Raw genomic sequence first — 27,511 nt, 5'->3', positions numbered from 1 at the left:
TTTCTTTGTCGCACCCCCAACTTTCCATGTTGGCACCCGTTAATTTTCACAAATTTTTGTTTTACACCTCTTTGTTTATAACTTTGTTTATATAAAGTTGCAATGTTTTGATCCAAAAATTGGGTTTCTTCTCGTATCCCTAGCTTTCAATGTTTGCACTTGTTAGTTTTCACACGTTTTTGTTTCACACTTCTTTGTTTCCACACCTTTTTGTTTTTATGTATATACAAATTTTTATGGAATTTGAAATGAGTTTTTGTTCTTTGAGTATTATTAATGATCTCACTCTTTGTTAATGATCTCAAAAGTTGCAAAGTTTTGATCCAACAATTATGTTTCTTTGTCACACCCCAACTTTCCATGTAGGCACCTCTTAGTTTTCACACATTTTTGTTTTACACCTATTTTTTTATATATAGTTATAATGTTTTGATCCAACAATTGTGTTTCTTCGTCGTACACCTAGCTTTCAATGTTTGCACTTGTTAGTTTTTGCACCTTTTTGTTTCACACCTCTTTGTTTCACACATTTTTGTTTTTATATATATATAAATTTTTATGGACTTTGAAAAAAGTTTTTGCTCTTTGAGTATCATTAATGATCTCACCCTTTGTTAATGATCTCAAAATTTGCAAAGTTGTGATCCAACAATTGTGATCCAACAATTTTGTTCTTTGAGTATCATTATTGATCTCACCCTTTGTTAATGATCTCAAAATTTGCAAAGTTTTGATCCAACAATTGTGTTTCTTCGTCGCACCCCCAACTTTTCATGTTGGCACCCATTAGTTTTCACACCTTTTTGTTTTACACCTCTTTGTTTATATAAAGTTTCAATGTTTTGATCCAACAATTGTGTTACTTCGTCATACCCTTACCTTTCAACATTTGCACTTGTTAGTTTTCGCATCTTTTTGTTTCACAGCTTTTTGTTTCACACCTATTTGTCTTCACACGTCTTTGTTTTTATATATATACATATCTTTATGGACTTTGAAAAGAGTTTTTGTTCTTTGAGTATTATTAATTATCTCACCTTTTGTTAATGATCTCAAAAGTTACAAATTTTCGATCCAACAATCTTGTTTCTTTGTCGCATCTCCAGTTTTCCATGTTGGCACCCGTTAGGTTTCACACCATTTTGTTTTACACATTTTTGTTTATATAAAGTTGCAATATTTTAATCCAACAATTGTGTTTCTTCGTCGTACCCCTAGCTTTCAATCTTTGCACTTGTTAGTTTTCGCATCTTTTTGTTTTACACATTTTTGTTTCACACCTTTTTGTTTTCACACCTTTTTGTTTATATATATATTCAGATTTTTATGGACTTTGAAAAGAGTTTTTGTTCTTTGAGTATTATTTCACACCTCCAAGTTTTAAAAATTATGATAATTATTTTCTTTTAATTTATTAATCAACATGATTCACTCATCTTTGTTAAAATTTGGATTGTTTTATTTATTGATTCATTCATCTAACTTTTGTTTGGTGTCGTTTTCCATTTATTCATGCATCAATCATCTCTTCCAATTATAAATCTAGGTAATTGATTGTGATTTCTAATTTTTCATAGATTTATATGTTTATATATTATAGCAAACTCACTTTTAGGTGTCAATTTAAATATAAGGGATAAGATTATTTTTATTATCTCATCTAACTGTTTAGATTTATTAATGATCTTAAAAGTTGCAATATTTTGATCCAACAATTGTGTTTTTCGCCATATTCACAACTTTCAATGTTCACATTTATTATGGACATATATATATATATATATATATATATATATATATTATGGACCTTGAAAAGAGTTTTTGTTATTTGAGTATTGTTTAACACCTCCAAATTTAAAAATTATAAGTATTATTTTCTTTCAATTTATTAATCAACATTGATTCACACATCTTTGTTAAAAAAATTTTGAATTGTTTTATTTATTGATTTATTCATCTAACTTTTATTTGGTGTCGTTTTCCATCTACATGTATTGATCATCTCTTCCAAGTATTAATTTAGGTAATTAATTGTGATTTCTAATTTTTTATAGATTTATCTTTTTAGTCAATTTAGTTTGTTTCAGCTATAGCTCTTTCTCCCTGATTCTCTTATTATTTTTTTTTATAAATTTTGATAGAATAATGATTCATTTTTTTTAAGGTGAATATCTTTCAAAATTGATTATCTGAGTATGATTCAGTAAACTTCGATTTATATATGTTTAACATTATTCTCTTATTTTCATTGAATCGATTTTTCATTTTATATATACAAAAAATATTTTATTTAACTATTTGGTTGATTAATCTTAGTCATTATTTATGATTTTTATACTATACAGTTAAAAAATTACCATAAAGTTAGTCATTTTAAATTTTCATTTTCCCGTAAGATAACGTATGGGCTGACATCCTAGTATATATAATTACATATTAAAGGTAAAGTTTGTAGTTAATGGGAAGGAGGAAGAAGAGCATAAAGGAGAAAATAAAAGAGAAATTTAGTAGCGGTAAGCACAAGGATGAGCAAACACCCGCCACAGCCACAACCACCAGACCTATCACCACCAATACCACGACCACGAAACAACACGAGAAGAAGGGCATTCTCGAGAAAATCAAGGACAAACTTCCCGGCCATCACAACCACAACCACCCATGAACACCAATCCGATGAACTTAATTTTCATCATTTCATGAATAAAAAGGCCCATGGTCACTCGTATATATACACTTTATAATACAGCTAACAATTGTATGTTTTCAAACAATATTATTGAAACCAGATAAAATATAATCATGTGAAAATTTTAAATAATATGTTCTTAGACCATCTACAATGTATTTATCTATTATTTTATAATATAGAATAAGTCTAAATTAGAAAATGGTTTTCTCCAATGTGAAAGTCTATATCTGACTATAAAATAGAGGTAGTGTTAAAGATATTAAAAATCACTATATTTAAGAGAAGAAATATAATTCAAGTCTAAATATCCAAAAAATTATCCAACTACAAACCATCATTATACAGTCTCAAATACCTCTTTGAATCATAAGTGTTTTATTCTGGCATTTTCCATCTTTCTCTGTAATTAACACCTTTTATTATTTTCTGGTTGTGACTTGAGAGAAGGCAACATAAAGCTGTACATATGTGAAAACCGGTTTCGGTAGAAACAATCCAACATGTTCTAGCGTCTGATCTTGACTTTTGTTTATAGTAATTGGAAACGCCACAGTAACAGGAAACTGTCGTTGCCTCATACGAAAGGGAAGCTTTGCATCAGGTGGACTAACATACATCCTAGGGGTAAATACTCTATCACCAACCTTTTTTCCTGTCACGATTCTTGCTTCGATTACATGATTTGCCATCTGAGTAATAATTAACCTCGTACCATTACACAAACCTCTCTTAGGATCTATATTCCTTAGCAACATGAAGGTGCTCTTATTTTCAACGTTAAAACATGGATTGACAATCCAGAAACTTGTATACTGTTTAGAAATTCCTGAGTGTAGATCATATTATCATGATCACTTGTATCTGACGTTTCAATACTATCAGACCTAAGATATCATCTCTCCTCACCTGTAAATAAAAAAATAAAGATGAAATTTTAGATATTTATTTAATATTAGTATTTCTTAAAATTATTACTTCAATATCCATATTATGAGCTTTGCTTCTCTAATTAAGTCAGCAAGATCTGATTTGGCATCGATAGTACACACAGAATATTCATTAAGATTGATTGGAATACCAAATCTTGAATGAGCCGTTCTACCACATTCCAAAAGCAAAGCAACTATACCACTTGAAGCAACATTCAGAACAATAATATCTTTAGACCTAATATCAGCACCAAGAATAGTCCACAAGAAAGTATTCCAATATCACCAAATCCATGAACAAAAAACATACCACATTTGTCGTGATTCACAGAGTGAATGATTTCTTCATAAACACGTCTTTGCTCCTCAGTTAGCATAGGTAACAACTCATTGTACAATTCCTGTTGTTTATGAGGCTTATATATTCTCTCATCTGCGATAAGCCTATTTACATCTGTGTTCATCATACTATTATCTGGTTTAGGCATTTTCTCAAACGCCGTAAGAGACATTCCATTCGATTGCAACATCAATTCTATTTCAGTTAAACATATATTTTCTATCTGAGCCTGTGTCAACATTAGACCTACAACAGTAAAGTTAAACACTTGTTTATAATTTTGTTTTGCAAAAAATAAATAACATTCAATTAACCAAATAACAATTTGACTTGTGCAGGAAAAAACTTTTTTAAAAAGAATTATTGTCTAAACTTTTTTGTGGTCAAATATATCACTAATTCAATTCTTTTATAAATTTGTGTGGGCAAATATATTTTTAAATAATAGTTCAACTAATTTAACAAACTAAAAAGTAAATTAATTATAAGACTAAAAAGGATTCCAACAAAAATGTAAATGGAAAAGAATTAACTAAAAGAGAAGCTATAATTTATTCTTCAAAAATAGTATTTATTTTCCGTTTTTAATAATTTAAAATGGGATTCAATTATTTTATTTTTGAGATTTTCTAATTTTTGTTTAAAAAATAATAATTCATTTTTTTAAACAGTTTATTTTTAAAAGTGAAAGAAAAATAATTTGTTAAAATTACTCGTTTATATTTTCAATATATATAAATTGTCAGGACCTTTTGTCTTATTTAGAATCTTTGTTCCTCCTTTTGGTGATAGGGATCCAGCCGGAATAACATGGGTTTTCCGAAGATTTACATCAACCCTATGAGATTTTGCCGAGATCACAAAAGATTGTGTCATATCATCAAATTAAATGGATATTTGTAATATATCCTCTTGAGATTTTCAGTTCCTTCTATCCAAATCAAACCGTCATAATTATCTATAGAAATTTAACATTTTAGAAAATATAAATTTTCTTGAAACAAATATTTACAAAAGATTTAAGTATTTATTTTCCATTTTTAAAAAAAATTTAATTGGATATGAATATTTGATTTCTGTTTTTTTTTTCTTCTAATTTTCGTTTTTAAAAGAAAAATAATTTTAAAAGTGAAACAAAAGGTCTGTAGAAATTTACTTTTTTAAAAAACAGGTAACTCAAAGAAATATTTGTAATATATTCTAGTATTTATTTTCTATTACTTTTAAATTTTAAATGAGACATAAAATTTAGTTTTCTAATTTTTTTTATTAAACAAAACGGGAAAATTACTATTTATTATATATTATTTATCCATCTAAAGCAATTTCAAATAAACAATAATTGTAAATCGTTAAAAAAACTGTTCCTAATTTTGCTTAATCTCTTTCATTCTTGAAAAACCTCTGAGATATAAAGTCCCGAATCCAATTAATATTCATTCCTTCTTCTTTTTATCAATTTAAGAGGAAAAAAGAATATTAGTCATAAATATTTATGAAAAAATATTAGTCACAAATATTTATTTAAATATTAGTCATAAAAAATATTTTATTTATTTGTAAATAGAAAGAAATCAAAGTCTTTAGAAAATTATCATAATTTTTTATGAATAGAATCCACCATAATTTTTGTGCAACTATAATCATTACAAAAAATTTTAGCGACAATATTATTTTAAAAAATTAAGGGTTCGGGTTAGCAAAAATTAATACATGAATTTCATTATATTCAATTTAGTAGATCCACAATTATGATCAATGATCATCCATGAATTCAACTGAAACAAAAAAAATTATGTAATAGGTTACATATAAATAGAATTATAATTTAAATCTATTTGTAAACAGAAAGAAATCCAAGTTTTTAGAAAATTACCATAAATTTGTTATGAACAGAATCCACCATAATTTTTCTGCAACTATAATTATTACAAAAAAAAGCATTAGCAACAATATTATTTAAAAAAAAATAAAGATTCAGATTAGCAAAAATTAATACATGAATTTCATTATATTCAGTTTTGTAGATCCACAATATATGATCAAGAGAAATGATCATCCATGAATTCAACTGAAACAAAAAAATATGTATTAGGTTACATATAAAATTTTATTTCAAATTACTAAACTACAAAACAATATAGAAAATAATACAACCTATATTTTTTAAAGATGGAGAATCCATAGACAAAGTTTATGATTGCTTGATCTTGTTTTCCAAACAACCACTACAAAAAAAGCATAAAAATTAGAATCCGATGATAATATAAAATTGTCAAAAGTTGTCTTTGCTCATTTGCTTGTAGAATAAAAAATCATGGAATAAAAATATGATCATGTTTAACCAAGAGAATAAAATTGAATAACAATCACCACTATAAAAAAAAAAAACAAATAAATACAATTATTAAAAATACTTTACCAATTTGATTTTTTTGCTTGCTTCATCAACTTGTTCGTCCAATCTTATTTTTAATATACAAAAAAACATCCATGGTCCATGGCAGGTACACCTAAAACACAACCAAACAGTATGAAATGGGTTAAACCTTTGATATGATTCAACATAATAATTAAAAATTATAGCAGCATAAAAATTAATCATGCAAAGCACCAAAGCATATGGATAGTACATCAACATGAAAAAAAATTAAAATCATACAATAGTAAAGTTGATTCAATAGAACCAAAATAATACAAAAGAAACATTATACTCTCAAAATATATGTTTAGCTTAATGAATCTGACTTCTACTGTTTTGGTTGAGCCTCTATATATAGCTTAGAAGAAAAATCGTCATAATTATCTTTACCATTTTAATATTTTAAAAAATAGAAATTTTCTTTAAACAAATATTCGTAATATATTCTAATATTTATTTTCTATTTTAAAAAAAAAAGAGATATTGTGTAAATATATTAGATTTCCGATTTTGTAAAACAAATTTCGTTTTTTTTTAATTAAAACTTAGAAAAGGGTAAAAAGGTTCAGTTTTGAATTTCATTAATGGCAAATTAGTAATCTTAAGTTTGAGGATGAATGTGGTACGTTTCAGCAACCTAGATAGAGAGAAAAAGCTTCTCCGAAATAGTTTTAAGGGCAATTTTCATTAAGGGCAAGAGAAGTCAATTTTTGTGAGATTGGCTGTGAGCTCTCTCGAGTTCTCCTTTAATATATTAGATATTCACAAGTGTCAAATACTTTTTGAAGTTTAAGTTCTCATTTATGATCATTATTTGTAAATATTTACATATTCATAAATGAAAATGATTTTTTCCCCAAAAAAAAAAAGACAAATTTTACCAAAAAGATGGAAAATCAATTAATAATAATAATAATAAATTAAAGACCATAAGTTATATAAATAGAGTCAATCCTCCAAGATCTAGAAAAATATAAACATTTAGATGCCTCAGTAGAGTCAATCTCCAAGAAATACCTCAACAGAGTTCATAGAAAAAATTATTATGGGTAGTACGAAAACTTTGGTGATTTGTTTCCTTGCAATGATATTTGCAGTTTCATTGTCTAGCCACAATGTTTTGGCTTCAGGTATATTTCAAGTTTGGTTCAGTTTTATTTTGCAAATTAATAGAGATCATGTCAAAAGCTATATTTAATTTAAATATCTATGTAGAATTTGAATTGACCATGTTTTTGTTTTCTATGTATATATAGACATGCATTCAAAAGTTTTTGTTAAATTTTTTATCATTTGGACATGTTATATAACTAATTTTTTTATTGAAATGTTATATAAGATTAATTTACAAATGTTTGCATCCATTGTGTAGAAAATTTTTCATTTGACAACTGCCGTAAGCCATGTTCAGAATTCTATGGACGGGAGGAATGTATGAACGACTGTAAAAATATTGGATTTAAAAGTGGAGACTGTGGTTCTCCTTGTATTCCATGTCCTGTGAAATGTTGTTGTCAATTATAGTACACTTATATATGCTCTCTCTTTCTCTCAAATTTGACGATTCTAAGATCGTATATATATTCTCTAAATTATTGGAGCTAATTTGTATTTTGCTTTTAAAAAAAAAATCAATAAAATAATAAAAACTTTATTATAATAAATTTCTCTTGAAATCTGCTATATAATAAACCTTATACTAAACCTAACGTAAATCCCCTATATAATAAAATGGAAGTACACAACTTTTTTTTGTAAACTATATAATTTTTATAAGTTGGTTACAAAATAGGTCATAGATTAAATATAGGTTGGTTACAAAAAAAAGTTATAGATTAATTGGTCAATCTCTGGGCTATATGAATACACTTAAGAATATTCTAAAGAATCCTCTTAAAGAGAATATTCCAATAATTTATATAATTTCCAAGATAAAATTTTTAGTATTCAATGTATTGTTACAAAATATATACTGTTAGGCACACAAAAGAATAAAATCTTGGCAATTTATCACACTTAATCGTGATTTCTGAGATTTTATTGTGCAGTTAAAAATAAAATCTTACCTAAGCACGGATCATATTAAAACACTTTCACTTCAAAAATTAAAATAAGAACAAACAACAAATATAACCATTTCTCATACATAAAATTACAAAATTAACAATATAAAACTTACAAAATAAGTGTTTTTTTCAAACCACCATATTTAGCAAATGATTTTATTGCATAATATTTTATCTAAAAAAACATTTAAAACAATTATAAAAAATAAATTTTATTCTAAAATTATAATATAAATAAAAGAAATTTTAATCCGTGCTCTAGCACGGATTGATTAGTAGCATAATAACGATGAAATTCATTACAACTCTTATTATATAACCTCTCGCGAGCAATAAACTCAATATTTTTATATTACTATAGTATATGTTTGAAGATGAAGATGGAGAGACATTAATATTAGTCAAAGTTACAATTTAAGATAAAATTTAGAAAATCCATTAGTTAAGAAAAGAATCGAATGGTTTAAGCAAATAATGTCAGAAGACTTTACGATGTTGATCACCATAAGAATTTTTCTTATCAAATTTATCTAGTGGTTGAAACTTGATCAGTCAAACCGGCAAACTTATGACACCAACAGGGCCGGTTCTACACACATATGCGCGGGGAGTGCATTTGCACAAGGTTCATTTTTAAAATATAAAAAAAAAAAATTTAAACATTGGAAATAAGAGCTTATTTCTTTTTTTCAGCTCAGGGTAGGGACACCAGCCTAGTTAATTATACTAGTAAATATTTATAGAATTGTGTTCTAAATTAAATGTCAACCGACGTTTGCCTTAGAAAAGAAAAAATATGATGATATTTCAGATTGTAACATTGCTCTCTCCAAGCTATATCTCTCGATATCACTCAATGATGAAACGCTTTTGCGTTATTGCAATGAATGAAATAGTCCTCAAAACCTTAACATAAATTTTGAGACCTCTTCCAATTAATCTTTCGCTTACTATGATACAAAAGAGTGAGTAGTATATACGCTTGTTTAGATTGTGGAGCTGCTGGAGAAGGGAGCATATGGGATCGTCATACTAACCACTGCCTCTCATCTCTTTCAAAAAAAAAGATAATTGAGGAAAAGAAAGCTGGTTAGTGGTTAGTATGACGATCGATAATGATGTTCAAGCTCCAAGTAAAGGAGATGTGAAGGTAATTAGCTCACATCTTAATTATTGAATGAAACATGAGTTGGTTTGTAGACTTTAATTATGCCCAGCTGAGGTTAATTAAGATATCATTATTAAGTCATAAGGAACGATAAACAAATTTAAAAAAAAAAAGCAAGCAAGAAAAATTAAAAAAAAAACAGGAAAACAAAACAAGCAAGAAGCCAAGAACAACAAGCCGAAAATACAAGAGTCGAATCCCATGTAAGATAAACTGTGATCGCATGTCTCGATTTGAGGTGTCAAACGGACCGGCCCATTCGTTTGAAACACTCGAGTTACTCTAAAATGCATTTTATTAAAATTGTATTCTTTTTTTTTTTTTTTTGGTTTTAATTAAAATTGTATTCTTTTTTTTTTTTTTTGGTTTTAATTAAAATTGTATTCTTGTTCTTCATATTTTTTTTTTTGGTCTTTATTTTTATTTTTGATTATGTCTGTTTGTGACTTTTGGGGTGTAGTTATTAAAGGAGATAAATAAGTAAACGAGTATGCAAACCCCTAATCAGAATGTTGATAACATAATATCATGCGAATAAATCTGGATCTGAGTTATCCATAGTCTTCGCGACGATAGTGAGAGACAAAAAAAAAAAAAAAAATCAATGGAGATGAGAGGCTATGGAGGAGAAGAGTCATGAAAGGTTTTTTTTTCTTTGACACTTAAAAGTATTTTTATGTAAGGTCTGAAAATTTTCCCTAAATTTTGGGAGAGTAAGTGATTTTGTCGTAGCATTGTTTTTAGTGTTATTATATAGTAATCAAAAGAAAACATCTATTTTTATAGAAGTTTAGTAAAATAAGTTATCTTCTAATGTTATCAATGTAGACTTTTCTTGTAGTGTTATTTACGATTAAATTAAGCTATTATTTGCACCAAATAAAATAAACTTACTCCAAGATAATATTATAATTATACTTTCAAAGATAACATGTTTACAACATGTTTAGTTTACATAGCAAGCGCAAGTTTTTTCAGGAGCATCAGGTGTCACATAATAACATTTTCCGTGCTTCAAGTTTACCTTCATGCATTTTATGACGCAATCTTTAGTTGTCGTGCAAGAACCTATCCAATAATCGATATTCGGTGTAACATCAGCTTCCGCAGTATCTGTAATATTTAATAAAAAAAATTAAAAATATAGTATATATATAATATATAAATAAATATATCTTATAGGTTTAAATTAAAAATGTAGATTTCTTATGATACATACGTGGGATCAAGAGAACAACCAAACACAAGAATATAAAACAGACAGATTTGTATGAAAAAACCATCTTTTAAATTATTTGTTTTGTCAATGAAACATAATAGACACAATTATGAGTTATATATATAGAGATGTTATCCCTCCATAGAGTACATTCCTAGTATCTTTTTTAGAATAGTTATATCAAATCAACTTTTAATTTTTAGATATTGTAAGATATTGTAGTTGACTAAATAATTTCATACCTATTCGGATATGGAGTCGATATACTCGGATCCTCCAAATCTGCAAAACAATTTACCCAAAAAATATTAATATAAACAATTAAGGAAAGTTTTGTCCGGAAAAAAAGTTTAAGGAAACAAAATCAAAACAGTATTCCTAACTTTTGACTGAGAGGATTAATAGCAAATCATTCATACCAATTATCTCATTCGAGAAAACTAACCATATATATTTGATTTAAACTGAAAATATCATTAATATAAACATTTAAGGAAATCAAATCCAAATCAGTATCTGTGATAATTTGCGATTCAATTTGAGCCGAGAGACATCAAAATATTAGGAATTCAATATATAAAAACGGAATGATTTACTAATGTATTGCCTAAAACGTCGTTAACAACCTTAACAACCTTAACTCTTATTATCTATATCTATGTATACATTTTTTTAAGTACATTTTGGGGTTTACCCTTTTAATATTGCTTATTTAAAATTTTAGTCCCTATAAAATTGCACTAAAAGCAATAATAATATTGTAAATTGACAAAATCGATTTTTTATAGAAACTAATTAATTTTACCTAAATTCCTTATTAATGTGTCCCAAAATAAAATAAAATAAAATACAAAATCAATCATTAAACTAGACTGTATACACTGAAAAATAAAAAAAATCAGTTAAATTAAATAATTATATATTAAACAAAAAATAATAGTATTATTTTAAATAAATACAAAATATTATTCTGATTAATTATACATTATACAAACAGTTATATTTCATAATTTTAGTGTTTTATCCTGATAAAAATATAATACTTTAAGAATAATTGTATTACCACTTAAATATAAATAATACTAAAAAATTAAAAATATATAATTTTATTACTACATTAAATACGGTTAAAATCAAACATCATTATAAATAAAATTAAATAATTTTCCCGTCGTGTACCACGGATTCAATCCTAGTTCTTTTCACAAACCAAACCACCTATTACTTCGATATGATTAAAAAAAATCCTTAGGTTACTAACTTTTTTCTTATGACAACTTTTATGAATGTATCGGACATATATAATACTCTGTGTTATTTTTGCTTTTTGTTATATGAAATTTCAAGTTTTATGATTTGTGAGGGTATTAAAAATTTGATGTGTTTTGCAGGTATAAATCACTCTCTAGGATCGGTAAACATTTGAAACCAAGAGGTCTTTCAAAGTGATAAATGCTTGGAATAAGGTAAATCACTCTTTACTTGGGAAATGATTGTAATTTTTCCATGCATATTGTAACTCTGGTCTATAGTTGTCCTAATTTCAGGTTACGACTGAGATAATTTGAATACAAGACTATAAATGCTTTTTTCCATCAGTTGTTCAAATTCGGTCATCCATCTAAAACTTGCACGAGTATGTTCATATACTGTAGAATATCTTTCAATAAAATGCTCTAATCTAAAGCTCAAACAAATAATTAGCAGTCTCAAATAGTCTCTTCTCTCTTAAGTGAAGTGTTTTTGTTTGTTTCACTAATAGTTTCGATATTCTTAAGTGAATGTCTCATAAGATTAATATTAATAGATATAGCATCAAAAGAATTAAATAACTGACCTTTTTATAGTGCTTCCATCGAAAGAGTTGACTGTAGCCATAGAGTCTGATTATTCCAGATTTTCCAAGAACTATAGCTTCCCAAGAACTCACTTGTCACATTATTTTTAACTGTTTTTTTTTTTTTTGTTATAATCTTCTGTGCTGTTTTCAAAACTTCTCAATTTATATATCCTGAAATTGAACAAAATAATATGAATGGTAATAAGATTTTCATGTGCTACTGAGTCAAACTACCATCACATGATTTATTTTCTCAAAAATAATATGTTAACAGCAAACTAAATAAAAACTTATCTGATAGGTAGATTTATTGAACAGCCAAGCTCTCGTGACAAACAGCCAAAATCAACCCAGGTTATTTATCGAATGCTTTTTCATATCCAATCTATGATACGATACATTTATCAATCCGAACTAACTGATAATTTAAATTTCTCACCTAAACTTTATAAATTTAGCCGATTTCAACATCTTCATAAACAGTGTTAGTTGACTGTTTAATGGCGCTGAGTCAGACGCCAATGAGATGAAATCAAATGAGATGTAGGCATCAAAACAACATCATTTTGATAGGTCAAATAAAAGTAAAATAAAATGTAGTTACAAGGATTTGAACCTAACTGTGCCGGTGGTTCATGAGAACTGTAGAAATCAATATGTTTTGTGGTTACGGTGCCAGTGTGTTTGACTGTGCTTTCTTAGGTTCAAATTCTTGTAACTACATTTTGTTTTAGTTTTATTTGAGGTATCAAAATGACGTTGTTTTGATGTCTACATGCCACATGGTCACTTCATTGCGGTTTGACTAGCTTCGTTAAGCGGTTAACTAACACCGTTTATTAAAAATGTTGAAACCGGCTAAAAAGTTTTAAGTTTACGTTCGTAGAAAATTTTAATTATTAGACGGTTAAGAATGATAAATGCATGATATCATAGATCGGATATAAAAAAGCGTTATGCAAATAATCTGAATCGATTTTGACCATTTTTCCGTCAAGATGTAACTCAATTAGTTATTAACTACAATATGACATGTGCTAGAGCACATGTATAAATTCGTTCCTTTTGTTTATTTGGTCATTTTTATTTAAAACATCGTATATGTGATTATTTTACTTGTTTTGAAAGTTTTTTTTGGATGAAATATTATGGCATGAAATCATATATTGAATATGACTTATGAAAATAACATTTATTCTGTAAGATATATTTTACTATATCTATATTTTGACCCGCGGTATAACGCGGATTAAGTTGTGTGATAAAAAAATTAATTTTTGTTTGTTAATTTTATTTGATTTGTTTAGTGTTTAAAATTATGTATTGTATTTTTATTGTTATTATATGATTTAACCTATAGTATAGCGCATATTAATTTTAGGACCAAATATATAACATATCTTTGTCAAAATTATCGTGACCGAGAAAACCTACCAAACAACATTATTCCAAACATAAATTTAATCCGAGAAATCATATTTTTGAAATTTTAACCCGTGCTCTAGCAAAAAATCATATTTCTTGAATTTTTTCATATTATATTGATATATTACTTACCCGTTCTATAACAAATCAAATTAGAGTGTTTATAATTTTTAACTTTTTGATATATCATATATTTATAATATTCTTAATAATATCAAATTAAACTATTTCTAAAGATTCCAAATTAAATTATTTAAAAAGTTTATTATAGTATATAAAACTGTACAATTCAACAAAAGAAATATATGAAATAAATTTAAATATTCAAATTTTGATGACTCAAAATTTTCTGATAAAGTTAGGGAAGATTTTATTTTTTAGTATAATCGGAAATCACTTGTACTATATGGAATAGTGATTAATTTTTGAGATTTTTTGTCTATATATGATTAGTTAAATATTTTTTGATATTTTATTCTTTAGAATAAAAGAAGATCATAATTCTAAATCTATATAACTTATCAAATAATTAATCCATATAACCTATCAATTAATTAATCTTAGTTATAACGTATATTAATATTATGTGGTCTACCAATTTGAAGTTGTGTAATTCAGTTTTATTAAAAAAGGATAAAATGATAATAAAAATGTTATTTTTATTAACTCACCGATGAGGACACTCACTGACTCACACATCAATAATTGGTCCTGATCAGCTCTATTGCGACGATTACTATAAATTGACGTATCCTTGTTCTCCCGGAGTCTCGTACCACGGTCGAGGAGCTTTACCGGTTTACTGGTACGTCGTTTTAATCAAACAGTTCTGGTTTACTCTAATTTAATTCTCAGGTTCAACTTCGTTTACGTTGATCTGGTTTTAAGAATTACAATTATGGTCAAACCGGGGAAGCTTTGAAAATGGACCTACTAAGTCATCCAGAGTATCTAGAGAACAACGCCACGTTGGCGTTTCAGGCGGCGATTTGGCGGTGGATGACGCCACCGAAGAAGCATTTGCCGTCAGCGCACGACGTATTCGTCGGGAAATGGAAGCCGACGAAGAACGACACGGCTTCGAAAAGAACCCCCGGGTTCGGAGCCACGAGTTTCTATCGTGAACAACATCGGATTCGATAACGATGAGATGAACAACATCGTTTCTCACTACTTGTATTATCTTGATCTCATAGGCGTTGGACGAGAAGAAGCTGGTCCTCACGAGTTTCTATCGTGCGCCGATCAAGAGCCTTTCACTTCCTCCTCTGCTCCTCCGACCTCTGGTCCTCTTCTTGAGTGATGTTTTTATGAAATATGGTTCGGTTGACTTTTGAAAAAGAACTCGAGTTTGGTGTATATGTGTTTTGACTTTTGCATGGGCTTGGTTTTTATACATTTTGTAAAAATATACGTACGAATTACAATATTTCCCACACCAAAAGGATAAAGATAAAATCCTAGTTCGAACAAAAGAAGTGCTATATGTTTTAATGGATCCGAAAACTCTTATTCACAAACTTTTACGATTCAAAATTTCAGAAATGTTATAAAAAAAAAAAAAAAAAATTCAGTAATGTTTTATCTATACTATTAAAAGGGAAGCATTATTTGCTCTGTACAAAAAGAATGGAAAAATAGGACATGAAATACCCTTCATAATATAACAAACCATATAAAAAGAAAAGGATAGGCAGGTAATTTTATTGCCAAACACACGTTGATATTAATGCAAACCAGATTTAATCTGTTCGGATCGTGATTTGTCTGTTTGGATTGAGGACAGTTATCCTAGATACCAAACGAACGTATCAATCACTCGGGCCCATATATTGGACGATCGGCCCATAACCTAGATATTTGTATTTATTGGTCTACATACAAGTTTCCAAAAACAAGCATTCTATAATTAACAAATATTTATTACTTCCTCTGTTTCATAATAAGTGTCATTTTGACACTTTACACACAAATTAAGAAAACATATTTAAATATCTCTTATATCCTTAAAATTGATATTGACTCTTGATATTCTTCAATGAATATGAGGTTAAAGTTGGAAATTTATGCTTAATATTACATTGAAAATCTAAAATGACACTTAATTTGAAACAAAAAAATCAGGCCAAAATGACACTCTTTGTGAAACAGAGGGAGTATAACAGATCATTAGCTCCCTAAAACTATTAGAAACAAATCAATGAAAAATCAATAATATTAATGTCCTCATAATCACGCAACTTACCTATCCCATTCAATGACACGCACGTATTAATAGTATAGATAGTATAGATAACAACTTACCTATTTATGAAAAATGATCATATATTGCAAACCCAGTAAAGGAATTCGGTATAACGAAAACATTTCCTAAAATTCAACAATTATATTAAACAGGAACACAAACTAGGGAACTATTCCAAATTTACTCTCAAGCCGGAATAAAATCGTTTCTAATGTTACCTAAATTTACGATAGAAATTATACGAAATCTCAGGAAGAAAAATATAGGAACAAAAATAACAATTTTGTTATAAAAATATATGGTATCAATTGCATTTATTCTATTGATGGAACCGTTGACCTCCACTATAAATATAGTCATGGTTAGACATTGAGCATTGTACCCGATCCTACTTGAAAAATCTAATTTTGTATATCAAAATGGTTACCAACGATGGCAGATCCGAATCATGATGTCAAACTTTTTCAATCCAGTGGGGATATATTGAAGGTCATTTTATCAGGTGAAATAATGAAGAGATCATCACTTATAAACAATGGTTTGAATTTAAAAAGTATTTAGTATGCATACTTCTTTTCTATTTGTAAAAGTATTTTTTTAATATGAAACTACTCAAGAAAATATATGTGAGGCGTTTTTGTTCTATTATTTTTAACTACTCTTTAAGGTTTTTCTGCTTTTAGTATTCTAATATTTTTCATCCTTGAAAAGGGTTCTCAATTACATCATTGTTGACAAAATCCTAACCATTTAACAACAAAAGGTGTTGTTTATCTTTATGAAATTATATCTTAAGAATCTCATAACTATAAAAAATAGTAATATCTTTAATTAAGATTTCATATTTTAAATTGATATTTTTATTTTATATATTATTAATAATACATGAAGATACCAATATAGATACATGGAGGTACCTCCTACCAAAAAAATACAATAAAATACCAATATATAAATGATTTTAATTTTTTTTTGTCACACATGATTTTAATATTTATATGTATATATATGTTTGTAGGCGGTTAAAAGAACAAATGTTGTTAATACATATGGTGTCAAGGAGAAAACATGTAAGGTGAAACGTGAAGGAGTATTGTCAAAGGACTTTAATTATGAAGAATGTAATTCTCAAGTGATTGATTCTAATTAATATAATTGTATAGTAGATTTGTGTAACCATCCACACATATGGCGTAGGTATATGTGTATATATGTGTGGTATAAAAAATCAAAATGTTTATTAATATATTTTATAAAATCATTTTTAAATTGTAAATTCATATTTTTGTTTATTTTCATTTAATTTGTGTGTTATTTAAATTGCGGCAATTAAACAAAACATATTTCAGAGTATTGGTTACTGGTTAGAATCGCATATCCAAACTTATATGAAACCAATAAACTACAATTTTTTTTTTATAATTATCAATTTCAAATAATATAACAAAATCAAATTTAATTCTATTGCATAAATATAGAACTAAACATACCAACTTTTTTTGGGGGGCAAAAAGAAGCTATCTTACCAACTAAAACGAAAGAACCTATCATACCAACATAATTAATATAACTGTGTTAGTGCATAAGGATAAGTTTCATTAATAAATACTAATGAATAAATATGAAGTTCAAAACGAAATATTTTCACTTCTTTTCACACATGAATATATAAAATTTTGGGTAATATGCTAAAATTCCTTTTTTTAATAGCTATATTTTATTCTCAAAATCTAACTTGAGTAAGAGCAATTTGGAATGGATAAATATATAACTTTGGAATGGAATAAATTTGAATATTTTTGAAAATCTTACAGAGTTTAGTATATTAAAACATAAAATAATCTCTTATCCAATCTCTTAAAAGATATTTTATAGATAATTTTTAAAAATTAAAATACATGTTACCCACGGGTTTTGCAAATTCAATACGGCGAATGCAGACATTGCTCCTGTGGTTTTTGGGTGACAAGTATAAAAAACATTACTATTACAAGGTAAGACTATCAATGTGGGTTTTTCATGCTATACAATTTATGTCATCAAGTTTAGGAATTTTAATCATTATGGTAGATTTTATCCAATTTGATAGAAAATTTTCAGAAATATAAAGAAAAATTGTATAATGTCCACTAATTTGTAAAAATTAAATATCCAAACAAAAAGTACATGAAGTACGAATATCCCGTCTAAATCTTCTACCTATTTCTTTATCTGTTGGATTAAAGTATACAATCTCAAATGGGTAAAGTATTATTAAAATCACAGTTATGAATATAATAAATATGACATATATGGGACGTGACGGGTTTTTCTGTCCAGATATAAACATTCTATATTCGTCTTACTTTTTTAATTGTAGTTGTTTATACTTTTTGTCTAAAAAACAAAAACATATCAAATGCTATATTGATACGAGTTTAGATTATAATTATTACTAATATTCGTTAGAAATATGTTTATAAACATTACTCTGCACATAGATTATATATTGTAAACCTGATAATAACATTAATTTTTGAAATCAACCCCGCACGTACGTGCGGGTCCGAATCTAGTTTATAATAACGAAGGTGTCACTTTGAACCAACAACGGACTTGATAACTATTGTGGCGGTGATATGGTTCAATTTTTCCGAATGAATATTTAGTTTTGGTTAAGACCGGATAGGATTGGTTTGTTTGGGTTGAAGCACCTCTAGCACAATAATTTAAATTTTACCTTTAACCGAAAAAGTTAATGATCTTACATATAATTTTCATTAAATATGTAATTTTACCTTTAACCAAAAAAAGTTAATGATCATAATATGTAATTTTCATTATATTTCAATTTATTTTTTATCTCCATTTTAAAATCAAAGCAAATTTATACCATATACCTAATTTTAAACAAAATTTTCCAATATTGAATTATGAAATTAAAATTTTGCATCTAACTTAAGATATTGATTGATCATAGTGATAATATATCCAACAAATTGTCTTTAACCATATTTATTCACAAGTGTCAAATACTTTTTGAAGTTTTAAGTTCTCATTTATGATCATTATCTGTAAATATTTACATATTCATAAATGTAAATGAATTTTTTCCCAAAAAAAAAAGACAACTTTGACCAAAAAGATGGAAAATCAATTAATAATAATAAAAAATTAAAGACCATAAGCTATATAAATAGAGTCAATCCTCCAAGATCTGGAAAAATATAAACATTTAGATACCTCAATAGAGTTCATAAAAAAAATTACTATGGGTAGTACAAAAACTTTGGTGATTTGTTTCCTTGTAATGATATTTGCAGTTTCATTGTCTAGCCACAACATTTTGGCTTCAGGTATATTTAAAGTTTGGTTTAGTTTTATTTTGCAAATTAACAAAGAACATGTCAAATTCTATATTTAATTTAAATATCTATGTAGAATTTGAATTGACCATGTTTTTGTTTCTATGTATATATAGACATGCATTCAAAAGTTTGTGTTAAAATTTTATCATTTGGACATGTTATATAACTATCTTTTTATTGAAATGTTATATAAGATTAATTTACACATGTTTGTATTGATTGTGTAGAAAATTTTTCATTTGACAACTGCCATGGCCCGTGTTCGGAATACTATGGACGGGAGGAATGTAATAACAACTGTAAAAATGCGGGATTTAAAAGTGGAGACTGTGGTTCTCCTTGTATTCCATGTCCTGTGAAATGTTGTTGCCAAAAGTAGTAAACTTATATATGCTCTTTCTCAAATTTGACGATTCTAAGATCGTATATATATTCTCTAAAATATGGGATTTAATTTTGTATCTTGCCTTTACAAATAAATGCAAGAAATAATCTGTGATGATGCATTTACCGTAGAATAATTAACTAAAAGCAATTTACCATCCAAAGCCATCAAGGAAATGTGATTATAAATACGCCAATGAAAGCACAATTACAACATTAGGTAGATAAAAAAAAAAAAAAAAAAAAAAAAAAAAAAAAAAAAAAAAAAAAAAAAAAAAAAAAAAAAANGTACGTCATTCTATCTTTATCTAGTTAAGTAGGCTTTCCCGATCAGATCTAGTCAGGTCAAATCTAGTAGAGCTCTTGGTATTTTTAATGTGATCGATGATGGATAAGGATATAGAAAAAATGCTTTTTGAGTAAGATAGTTAATGTTTAACGCCAGTTTTGGTAAGAGAACGTGGTGATAAAATTGTAGCTAAATGGTGTACAAACAAAATAAAAAATGTACCATGGGATTTATATAATTATATAGTTTTACTTTTTTTTTTCTCTGATTTATAAAAGTCTCATGGGAGTTTACGGATAAAACAATATGAAATAAATTGAGACAATCCACTCACTTTCGATTTCTATCAATTTATTACAATGAGTGAGCATATATATGGCTATTAGTCAAACAATATCGAGACCAGCAAAATGACAAATTAATAATAAGCATGCTTTTTATTACCAAATGATTCGAATATATTGAGATTTATTATTGCTATCTTCTTAATTTTGCAAATTAAAAGAAAATAGATGCGTTATAATTTGTTGATAATTAAGAAATTGTAAATCAAAAACACAAACTAATCTCCAACACATATAAACAACGTGATACTCTTGCCATTTTCTTCCTAGTAGAATAGTGGCCACTAATATATTTTAATTAAAAATATAAAATAGAATCACTCTTAGTTCTTTTTTGGTAGATTGGATTACCATCATATAAAATAGAATAGAAAAAAAAATCCAATAAAAACCTTCCCATTTGATCAGTAACAGTCACAGTCTGATCCTCAATTTTGCATCGACGACCTTACAAATGTTGTTCGGTTCAAATTAATTTTGGGGTATTTTTTTTTCCGGTCCGCTAAACAAAATTAAAACCGGGGAAAAAACAACAAAACGACACGTGGCAATTACACCTCACCCCAAAAACAACCAGACACACTCCTCCATATAAGCTTTCCTCCTCCTCTTCCCTTTACGACTTCTTCATCAACGTCTTTGTGATTGGCTTCTCCACTCTCTCCAGATTTGAATAAACAAACAAACCCAAAAAAAAAAATATTGAAAGAGAGAAAGAGAGAGTCGGATATGGCGGCAAGGAAGTGGCGTGACATCGACGATCTTCCCAAGATTCAGGCCAACTACACGGCGTTGACGCCGCTCTGGTTCTTAGACAGGGCTGCGGCGATTCATCCGACGAGAAAATCGGTGATTCACGGATCTCGAGAGTACACGTGGCGTCAGACTTATGAACGGTGTCGTCGACTCGCCTCCGCTCTCGCCGATCGATCCATCGGCCCCGGTTCCACGGTAATCGCTCTTTTTGCTCCTCCGGTGGATTCTTTGGTGTAGGTGTTGACTCTAGCTGATATGTTCTTTTCCAATAACATTGAATCGTTTTGATTTTGAACAAAATCAGATATTTCCATAATTGAAGAAACGCATATGATTGGCTAGAAGAAATTGATTACTGTAGATTTTGTCTAATCTATCACATAGGAGATTGTAATCGATTTCATATTAGAATCTATGTTGTGGAATCATATCATGAATCTTGTTCATTGATGCACTGGTGATGATGTCGATTTTATTTGGTTTGGTTTGGTTGCAATGTTATAATGATGGCGCTTTGCGTTGTTTCAGGTGGCTATTATTGCACCAAACATTCCAGCAATGTACGAATCTCATTTCGGAGTACCAATGTGTGGAGCCGTCTTGAATTGTGTTAACATCCGTCTCAATGCTCCAACAATAGCTTTCCTTCTCGGTCACTCACAAAGCGCTGTTATAATGGTGGATCAAGAGTTTTTTACTCTGGCCGAGGAATCTTTGAGAGTTATGGAGGAGAAAGCTGGAAGCAGTTTCAAACGCCCACTTTTAATTGTTATAGGTGATCACACCTGTCCTCCTGAGTCTCTTAACCGTGCTTTGTCGAAAGGAGCCATAGAATATGAGGATTTTCTTGGAACCGGAGACCCGAACTATCCGTGGCAGCCACCGGTTGATGAATGGCAGAGCATTGCTCTTGGTTACACCTCGGGAACAACTGCTAGTCCGAAAGGAGTGGTGCTTCACCATCGAGGAGCTTATATAATGGCTATGAGTAATCCACTCATTTGGGGAATGCAAGAAGGTCCTGTTTATTTGTGGACTCTCCCGATGTTTCATTGCAACGGTTGGTGTTTCCCTTGGTCCCTTGCTGTGCTATCCGGTACAAGCATTTGTCTCCGTCAGGTAGTACTTGAGAGTCACTTGTGAAAAGAAGTTGACATAAATTAGAAGTCTTGATTAAATTTTGGTTTTCAGGTTACGGCTAAGGAAGTGTATTCAAGCATAGCTAAGTACAAGGTAACCCATTTCTGTGCAGCGCCTGTGGTCCTCAACACTATTGTCAATGCTCCTCAGGAGGATACTATCCTTCCTCTTCCCCATACAGTCCATGTCATGACCGCAGGAGCTGCCCCTCCACCTTCTGTTCTCTTCTCCATGAGTCAGAAGGGCTTCCGAGTCGCTCACACCTATGGGCTTTCCGAGACTTACGGTCCTTCCACTGTTTGCGCTTGGAAACCTGAGTGGGATTCCCTCCCTCCTGAGACTCAGGCCAAGCTCAATGCCCGCCAAGGTGTCCGCTATACCGGAATGGAGCAGCTTGACGTCATTGACACTCTGACTGGAAAACCTGTTCCTGCAGACGGGAAAACCGCTGGAGAGATAGTTTTCCGAGGGAACATGGTGATGAAAGGTTATCTAAAGAATCCAGAAGCAAACAAAGAGAGTTTTGCTGGCGGATGGTTCCACTCAGGGGATATCGCAGTGAAACATCCAGACAACTATATCGAGATCAAGGACAGGTCAAAGGACATTATAATCTCTGGCGGTGAGAATATAAGCAGTGTCGAGGTGGAAAACGTAGTGTACCATCACCCAGCTGTTCTTGAAGCCTCTGTTGTGGCCAGGCCAGACGAGCGATGGCAAGAATCTCCTTGTGCGTTTGTGACGCTTAAGAGCGGTTACGAGAAGCTAGACCAGAATAAGTTGGCTCAAGATATAATGAGATTCTGCCGGGAGAAGCTTCCGGCGTATTGGGTCCCAAAGTCTGTGGTGTTTGGGCCATTACCAAAGACGGCTACTGGAAAAATTCAGAAGCATGTTCTGAGGACTAAGGCCAAAGAGATGGGACCGGTACCAAGAAGCAGGTTATAGGAAGTGATAATAACTCATAAGGACATCAGTTCGAAAATAATGTGTTTGTATGTTTTGTGGAACGTTGTCTTTGTATACTTTTCATATGATAACAGAGACTTCCAAATTGTTTTGTTTTCATTTTCAACTTTTTTGTTGATAAATAAAACATCGCCCTTTGCAACAGTTATTTTTTCTCAGATGGAATCCGAAACAATGGAGTATCATAAGACAATTGAGAGATACACATGTAAACACACAAAATATGACAACATACATAGGCCTGACCACGAAGGTGACACACACACACATACACACATTTACAAATAGACAATGTAAAATTGTTAACTCTTTCCCTCAAGGCTCAAAATAATAGTAGTAATCAAATCCCAGCCCCAACCATATTAATGAGGTCAAATATAAAGATAAGTGTAACAATAAAAGCGTGGTCAACATTGGGGTATATTGTAGCCACTAGTCTCTTGTCTCCTTCATGTACCTGAGCGATGATTTTGGTAGATTCTCCAACATAGATCGTACATGCACGTTTCATAAACCGGCCTTTAATAGTGAAATCACAAGACGCTTCCCTGGTCTGGTTATGTTTCAAGAATACTTCAACTCTTGTCTTCAATTGAACCGTCGATGATCTTTTAACCGTGAAGATCTTATCATCTAAATCACTTCCTCTATACACTTGCCATCGATCGTGCTTACTAGTCACCTTTTCATTACATTTCACATAACCAAGAATCAACTCATGAAAAACAAGAAAATCAAGAAAATATTCGTAGTAATCAAGAGGGAAGAAAAAACTAATTAGAAAACCTTCATTTTCATGGTGAGAATGGGAGAGTCATTAGGATCAAGCAAAATTCTTTTGTTGTGGAGACCAAAGAGAGGCGTTTTGACTTTGAAAACTTTGTTCCCGGTGGTATCCTTCACTGTATCTCCGGTAATGATAAGATCTAACGTTTGAGGACGAACAAACTCAGATCCTACGAGTGTTGGTATTGGTATCGTGTTGCTGCTGCTAGTTGGATCTTGTTTTGCCATTTATTGTTTTGTTTGTTTCAAAGGAGATGACAAATTAATATAAGAACACATTTATCAAAGCTCGAATTTATTGATCTTTTCTTTGGTCGTCACATGACTTTTTCTGAAACTATAATTAAATTCGAACTACAAAACGACATCGTTTAAGGAACGTCGTCTTCAGGTTTAGAGAAACCAAAAGCAATGTTTTCACTATCACTCAGCTCCGTTCTGGTGACTCTCGAGAACCGTACAGGTCTGACATGAGAGGCTTTGCTTCTTCAGCATCTAGAGTAGCAGCAGCAGCAGCAGCGGCGGCAACGAAACCTGCCAAATCCCTAAACCCCAAATCCTCAAAAACCCTAAATCCCTCAAATAAACCCACAAATCCTCTGAACCAGCGTTACATCTCGCAAGTCATAGAGAGAAAAGATTGGTTTTTGCTCCTGAATCAAGAATTCACCACTCATCGAATCGGTTTAAACACTCGATTCGTCATCAGCGTTTTGCAGAATCAAGACAACCCATTACACTCCCTACGGTTTTACCTCTGGGTCTCCAACTTCGACCCGGTTTACGCCAAGGATCAGTCTTTAAAGAGTGTTCTAGGGAACGCACTTTTCCGTAAAGGTCCTTTATTGCTGTCTATGGAATTGCTTAAGGAGATTAGAGAATCAGGGTATCGGATTACAGACGAATTGATGTGTGTTTTGATCGGAAGCTGGGGAAGATTAGGTTTAGCTAAGTATTGTAATGATGTGTTTGCTCAGATATCATTCCTTGGGATGAAACCAAGTACAAGGCTTTACAACGCTGTGATTGATGCGTTGGTGAAGTCTAATTCACTTGATTTGGCTTACCTGAAGTATCAGCAGATGGGTAGTGATGGTTGTAAACCTGATAGGTTTACTTATAATATTCTCATCCATGGTGTTTGTAAGAAAGGTGTGGTTGATGAGGCGATTCGATTGGTTAAACAGATGGAACGTGAAGGGAACAGACCTAATGTGTTCACTTACACGATTTTGATCGATGGGTTTTTGATAGCAGGGAGGGTCGAGGAGGCGTTGAAGCAGTTGGAGGTTATGCGGGAGAGGAATCTGAATCCTAATGAAGCTACAGTCAGAACTTTGGTTCATGGGGTTTTCCGTTGCTTGCCTCCCTGTGAAGCGTTTGAGGTTTTGTTTGGGGTTATGGAGAAAGACTTAAACTTGCAAAGAGTGGGTTATGATACTGTGTTGTATTGTCTTTCAAACAACTCGATGGCTAAAGAGACTGCTCTGTTTTTGAGGAAAACAGGTGAGCGAGGTTATGTTACTGATAGCTCGACGTTTAACGCTGCAATGAATTGTCTTTTAAAAGGGTATGATCTTGTTGAGACGTGTGGGATATTTGATGGTTTTGTCAGCCGTGGAGTTAAGCCAGGATTTAACGGTTATCTTGTTGTAGTTCAAGCTCTGTTGAATGCTCATATGTTCTCTGAAGGTGACAGGTATCTGAAACAAATGGGTGTTGAAGGGCTTCTGTCAAGTGTATATACTTATAATGCGGTTATCGACTGTCTCTGCAAGGCTCGACGGATAGAGCGTGCTGCTATGTTCTTAACGGAGATGGAGGATAGAGGTATTTCTCCGAATCTTGTAACTTTCAATACCTTTTTGAGCGGTTATAGCGTGAGAGGGGATGTAAAGAAGGTTCACGGTGTACTAGAGAAGCTTCTTGAACATGGTTGCAAACCAGACGTGATCACTTTTAGTTTGATCATAAACTGTCTTTGCCGAGCGAAAGAAATCAAAGATGCATTTGATTGTTTCAAGGAGATGCTGGAATGGGGGATTGAGCCTAACGAGATCACATACAATATCTTGATTCGCTCATCTTGTTCCACTGGAGATATTGGTAGATCAGTGAAGCTGTTTGTGAAGATGAAGGAAAACGGGTTAAGTCCAGGCCTTTATGCGTGCAATGCGATCATTCAGAGTTTTTGCAGGATGAGAAAGGTTAAGAAGGCTGAGGATTTTCTTAAAACAATGTTGAAGATTGGTTTGAAACCAGATAACTTTACATACAGCACTCTCATCAAAGCTCTAAGTGAATCTGGAAGAGAGAGTGAAGCAAGAGATATGTTCAGTTCAATGGAAAGACATGGATGTGTTCCAGATTCATATACTAAGCGTCTTGTTGAAAAAATTGACCTGAGACGAAGTGGACTCTCGAGAGAAACCGTGTCAGCCTCATAGAAATCTAATCCTCGGGAGTTTGAATACCCGATGAAGGCTTAGGGACCAGAAAAGTGGGTTCTTACATTTGAAAAAATGTCTGAGAAAGAACGGGATCTTGGCCATGGTTTGCCTCTTTGATGCAGACGCAAGAGAAACAGAACATGAGCGAAAATGCAGGACAGAGTATTAAGTTTTGTTCTTTTGATTGATCAGAGCTTTTACATCTTTCTGTGCCCGAGAAAGTGGCGGCAATGGTAGTGGCAGTTGATTGGTACTTGACAGTCAAAGTGCAAAATATTTTTGTATGTTTAACACTAGATACAGATGGCCTCGCCCCTAATTATATACCCTTACCGTGTAAAAGTGCAAAAAGTTTAGGAGACTACAGTTTTTTTGGCCAGATTATATATTGACATGAGTATTGAATAGTTTTGTTGTTTCCATCTCAAGCTAGTATATTACAACATGCATGAATGCTTTATGAAGCATCTACTTGCTCTTGTTTAAGCTACTGATATATACTTGAACTCGAGAGATGACTCAAATTGGTCTTTTTCATGTGGGATACAGGCTGAGAATTGAAGACAAAGCACGAGTAGTAAGCAAACAATGCCAACAAAAACTCAGGTACTACTGTAAATAGACTAACTGCTTTTGCCTTTCGAAAGTTGCTTGATTTGCACTGAACTTGGAACATAAGAAGAGCACCCAAGCGGTAAAC

The 27,511-nt window shown here is 30.5% G+C and overlaps 3 protein-coding genes, 1 long non-coding RNA gene and 2 pseudogenes across 4 annotated transcripts; 4 read left to right on the top strand and 2 right to left on the bottom strand.

The window, feature by feature from the left end:
- On the top strand, positions 12,868 to 15,573 carry LOC109129082 (annotated as a pseudogene).
- LOC104746028 lies at positions 19,542 to 20,235 on the top strand. Its single transcript, XR_760809.2, has 2 exons — positions 19,542 to 19,681; positions 19,921 to 20,235. It is a non-coding gene; the product is annotated as an uncharacterized LOC104746028 (long non-coding RNA).
- On the top strand, positions 21,327 to 23,719 carry LOC104746027 (acetate/butyrate--CoA ligase AAE7, peroxisomal). The gene is made up of 3 exons (XM_010467414.2): positions 21,327 to 21,661; positions 21,995 to 22,585; positions 22,658 to 23,719. Exons 1-3 carry the CDS (start codon positions 21,440 to 21,442, stop codon positions 23,552 to 23,554), a joined length of 1,710 nt encoding a protein of 569 aa, XP_010465716.1. The 5' UTR covers positions 21,327 to 21,439; the 3' UTR covers positions 23,555 to 23,719.
- Positions 23,607 to 24,647, bottom strand: LOC104746026 (protein LURP-one-related 13). Its single transcript, XM_010467413.2, has 2 exons — positions 24,362 to 24,647; positions 23,607 to 24,257 (listed from the first exon to the last, which is right to left on the bottom strand). The coding sequence occupies exons 1-2, from the start codon at positions 24,587 to 24,589 to the stop codon at positions 23,916 to 23,918; spliced, it is 570 nt and encodes a 189-aa protein (XP_010465715.1). The 5' UTR covers positions 24,590 to 24,647; the 3' UTR covers positions 23,607 to 23,915.
- Positions 24,769 to 27,239, top strand: LOC104746025 (putative pentatricopeptide repeat-containing protein At3g16890, mitochondrial). Its single transcript, XM_010467412.2, has one exon. It carries the CDS (start codon positions 24,832 to 24,834, stop codon positions 26,806 to 26,808), a length of 1,977 nt encoding a protein of 658 aa, XP_010465714.1. The 5' UTR covers positions 24,769 to 24,831; the 3' UTR covers positions 26,809 to 27,239.
- The window catches only part of LOC104748243, a 1,700-nt pseudogene continuing 1,492 nt past the window's right edge, over positions 27,304 to 27,511 (bottom strand).

Source organism: Camelina sativa, chromosome 15 (genome assembly GCF_000633955.1).
Source record: "Camelina sativa cultivar DH55 chromosome 15, Cs, whole genome shotgun sequence".
Lineage (NCBI taxonomy): Eukaryota > Viridiplantae > Streptophyta > Magnoliopsida > Brassicales > Brassicaceae > Camelina > Camelina sativa.
The sequence above is the reverse complement of the archived record's forward strand: the minus strand, read 5'-3'. Positions and strand labels throughout refer to the sequence as shown.

Excerpts from the sequence above, each read along its gene's own strand:
- LOC104746027 (XM_010467414.2), top strand. The coding sequence starts at position 21,440 with ATGGCGGCAAGGAAGTGGCGTGACATCGACGATCTTCCCAAGATTCAG. Across the intron at positions 21,662-21,994 it reads CCATCGGCCCCGGTTCCACG|GTGGCTATTATTGCACCAAA; the intron begins GTAATCGCTCTT and ends GCGTTGTTTCAG. Across the intron at positions 22,586-22,657 it reads CAAGCATTTGTCTCCGTCAG|GTTACGGCTAAGGAAGTGTA; the intron begins GTAGTACTTGAG and ends TTTGGTTTTCAG.
- LOC104746026 (XM_010467413.2), bottom strand. The coding sequence starts at position 24,589 with ATGGCAAAACAAGATCCAACTAGCAGCAGCAACACGATACCAATACCA. Across the intron at positions 24,258-24,361 it reads TTCTCACCATGAAAATGAAG|GTGACTAGTAAGCACGATCG; the intron begins GTTTTCTAATTA and ends TGTAATGAAAAG.
- LOC104746025 (XM_010467412.2), top strand. The coding sequence starts at position 24,832 with ATGAGAGGCTTTGCTTCTTCAGCATCTAGAGTAGCAGCAGCAGCAGCA.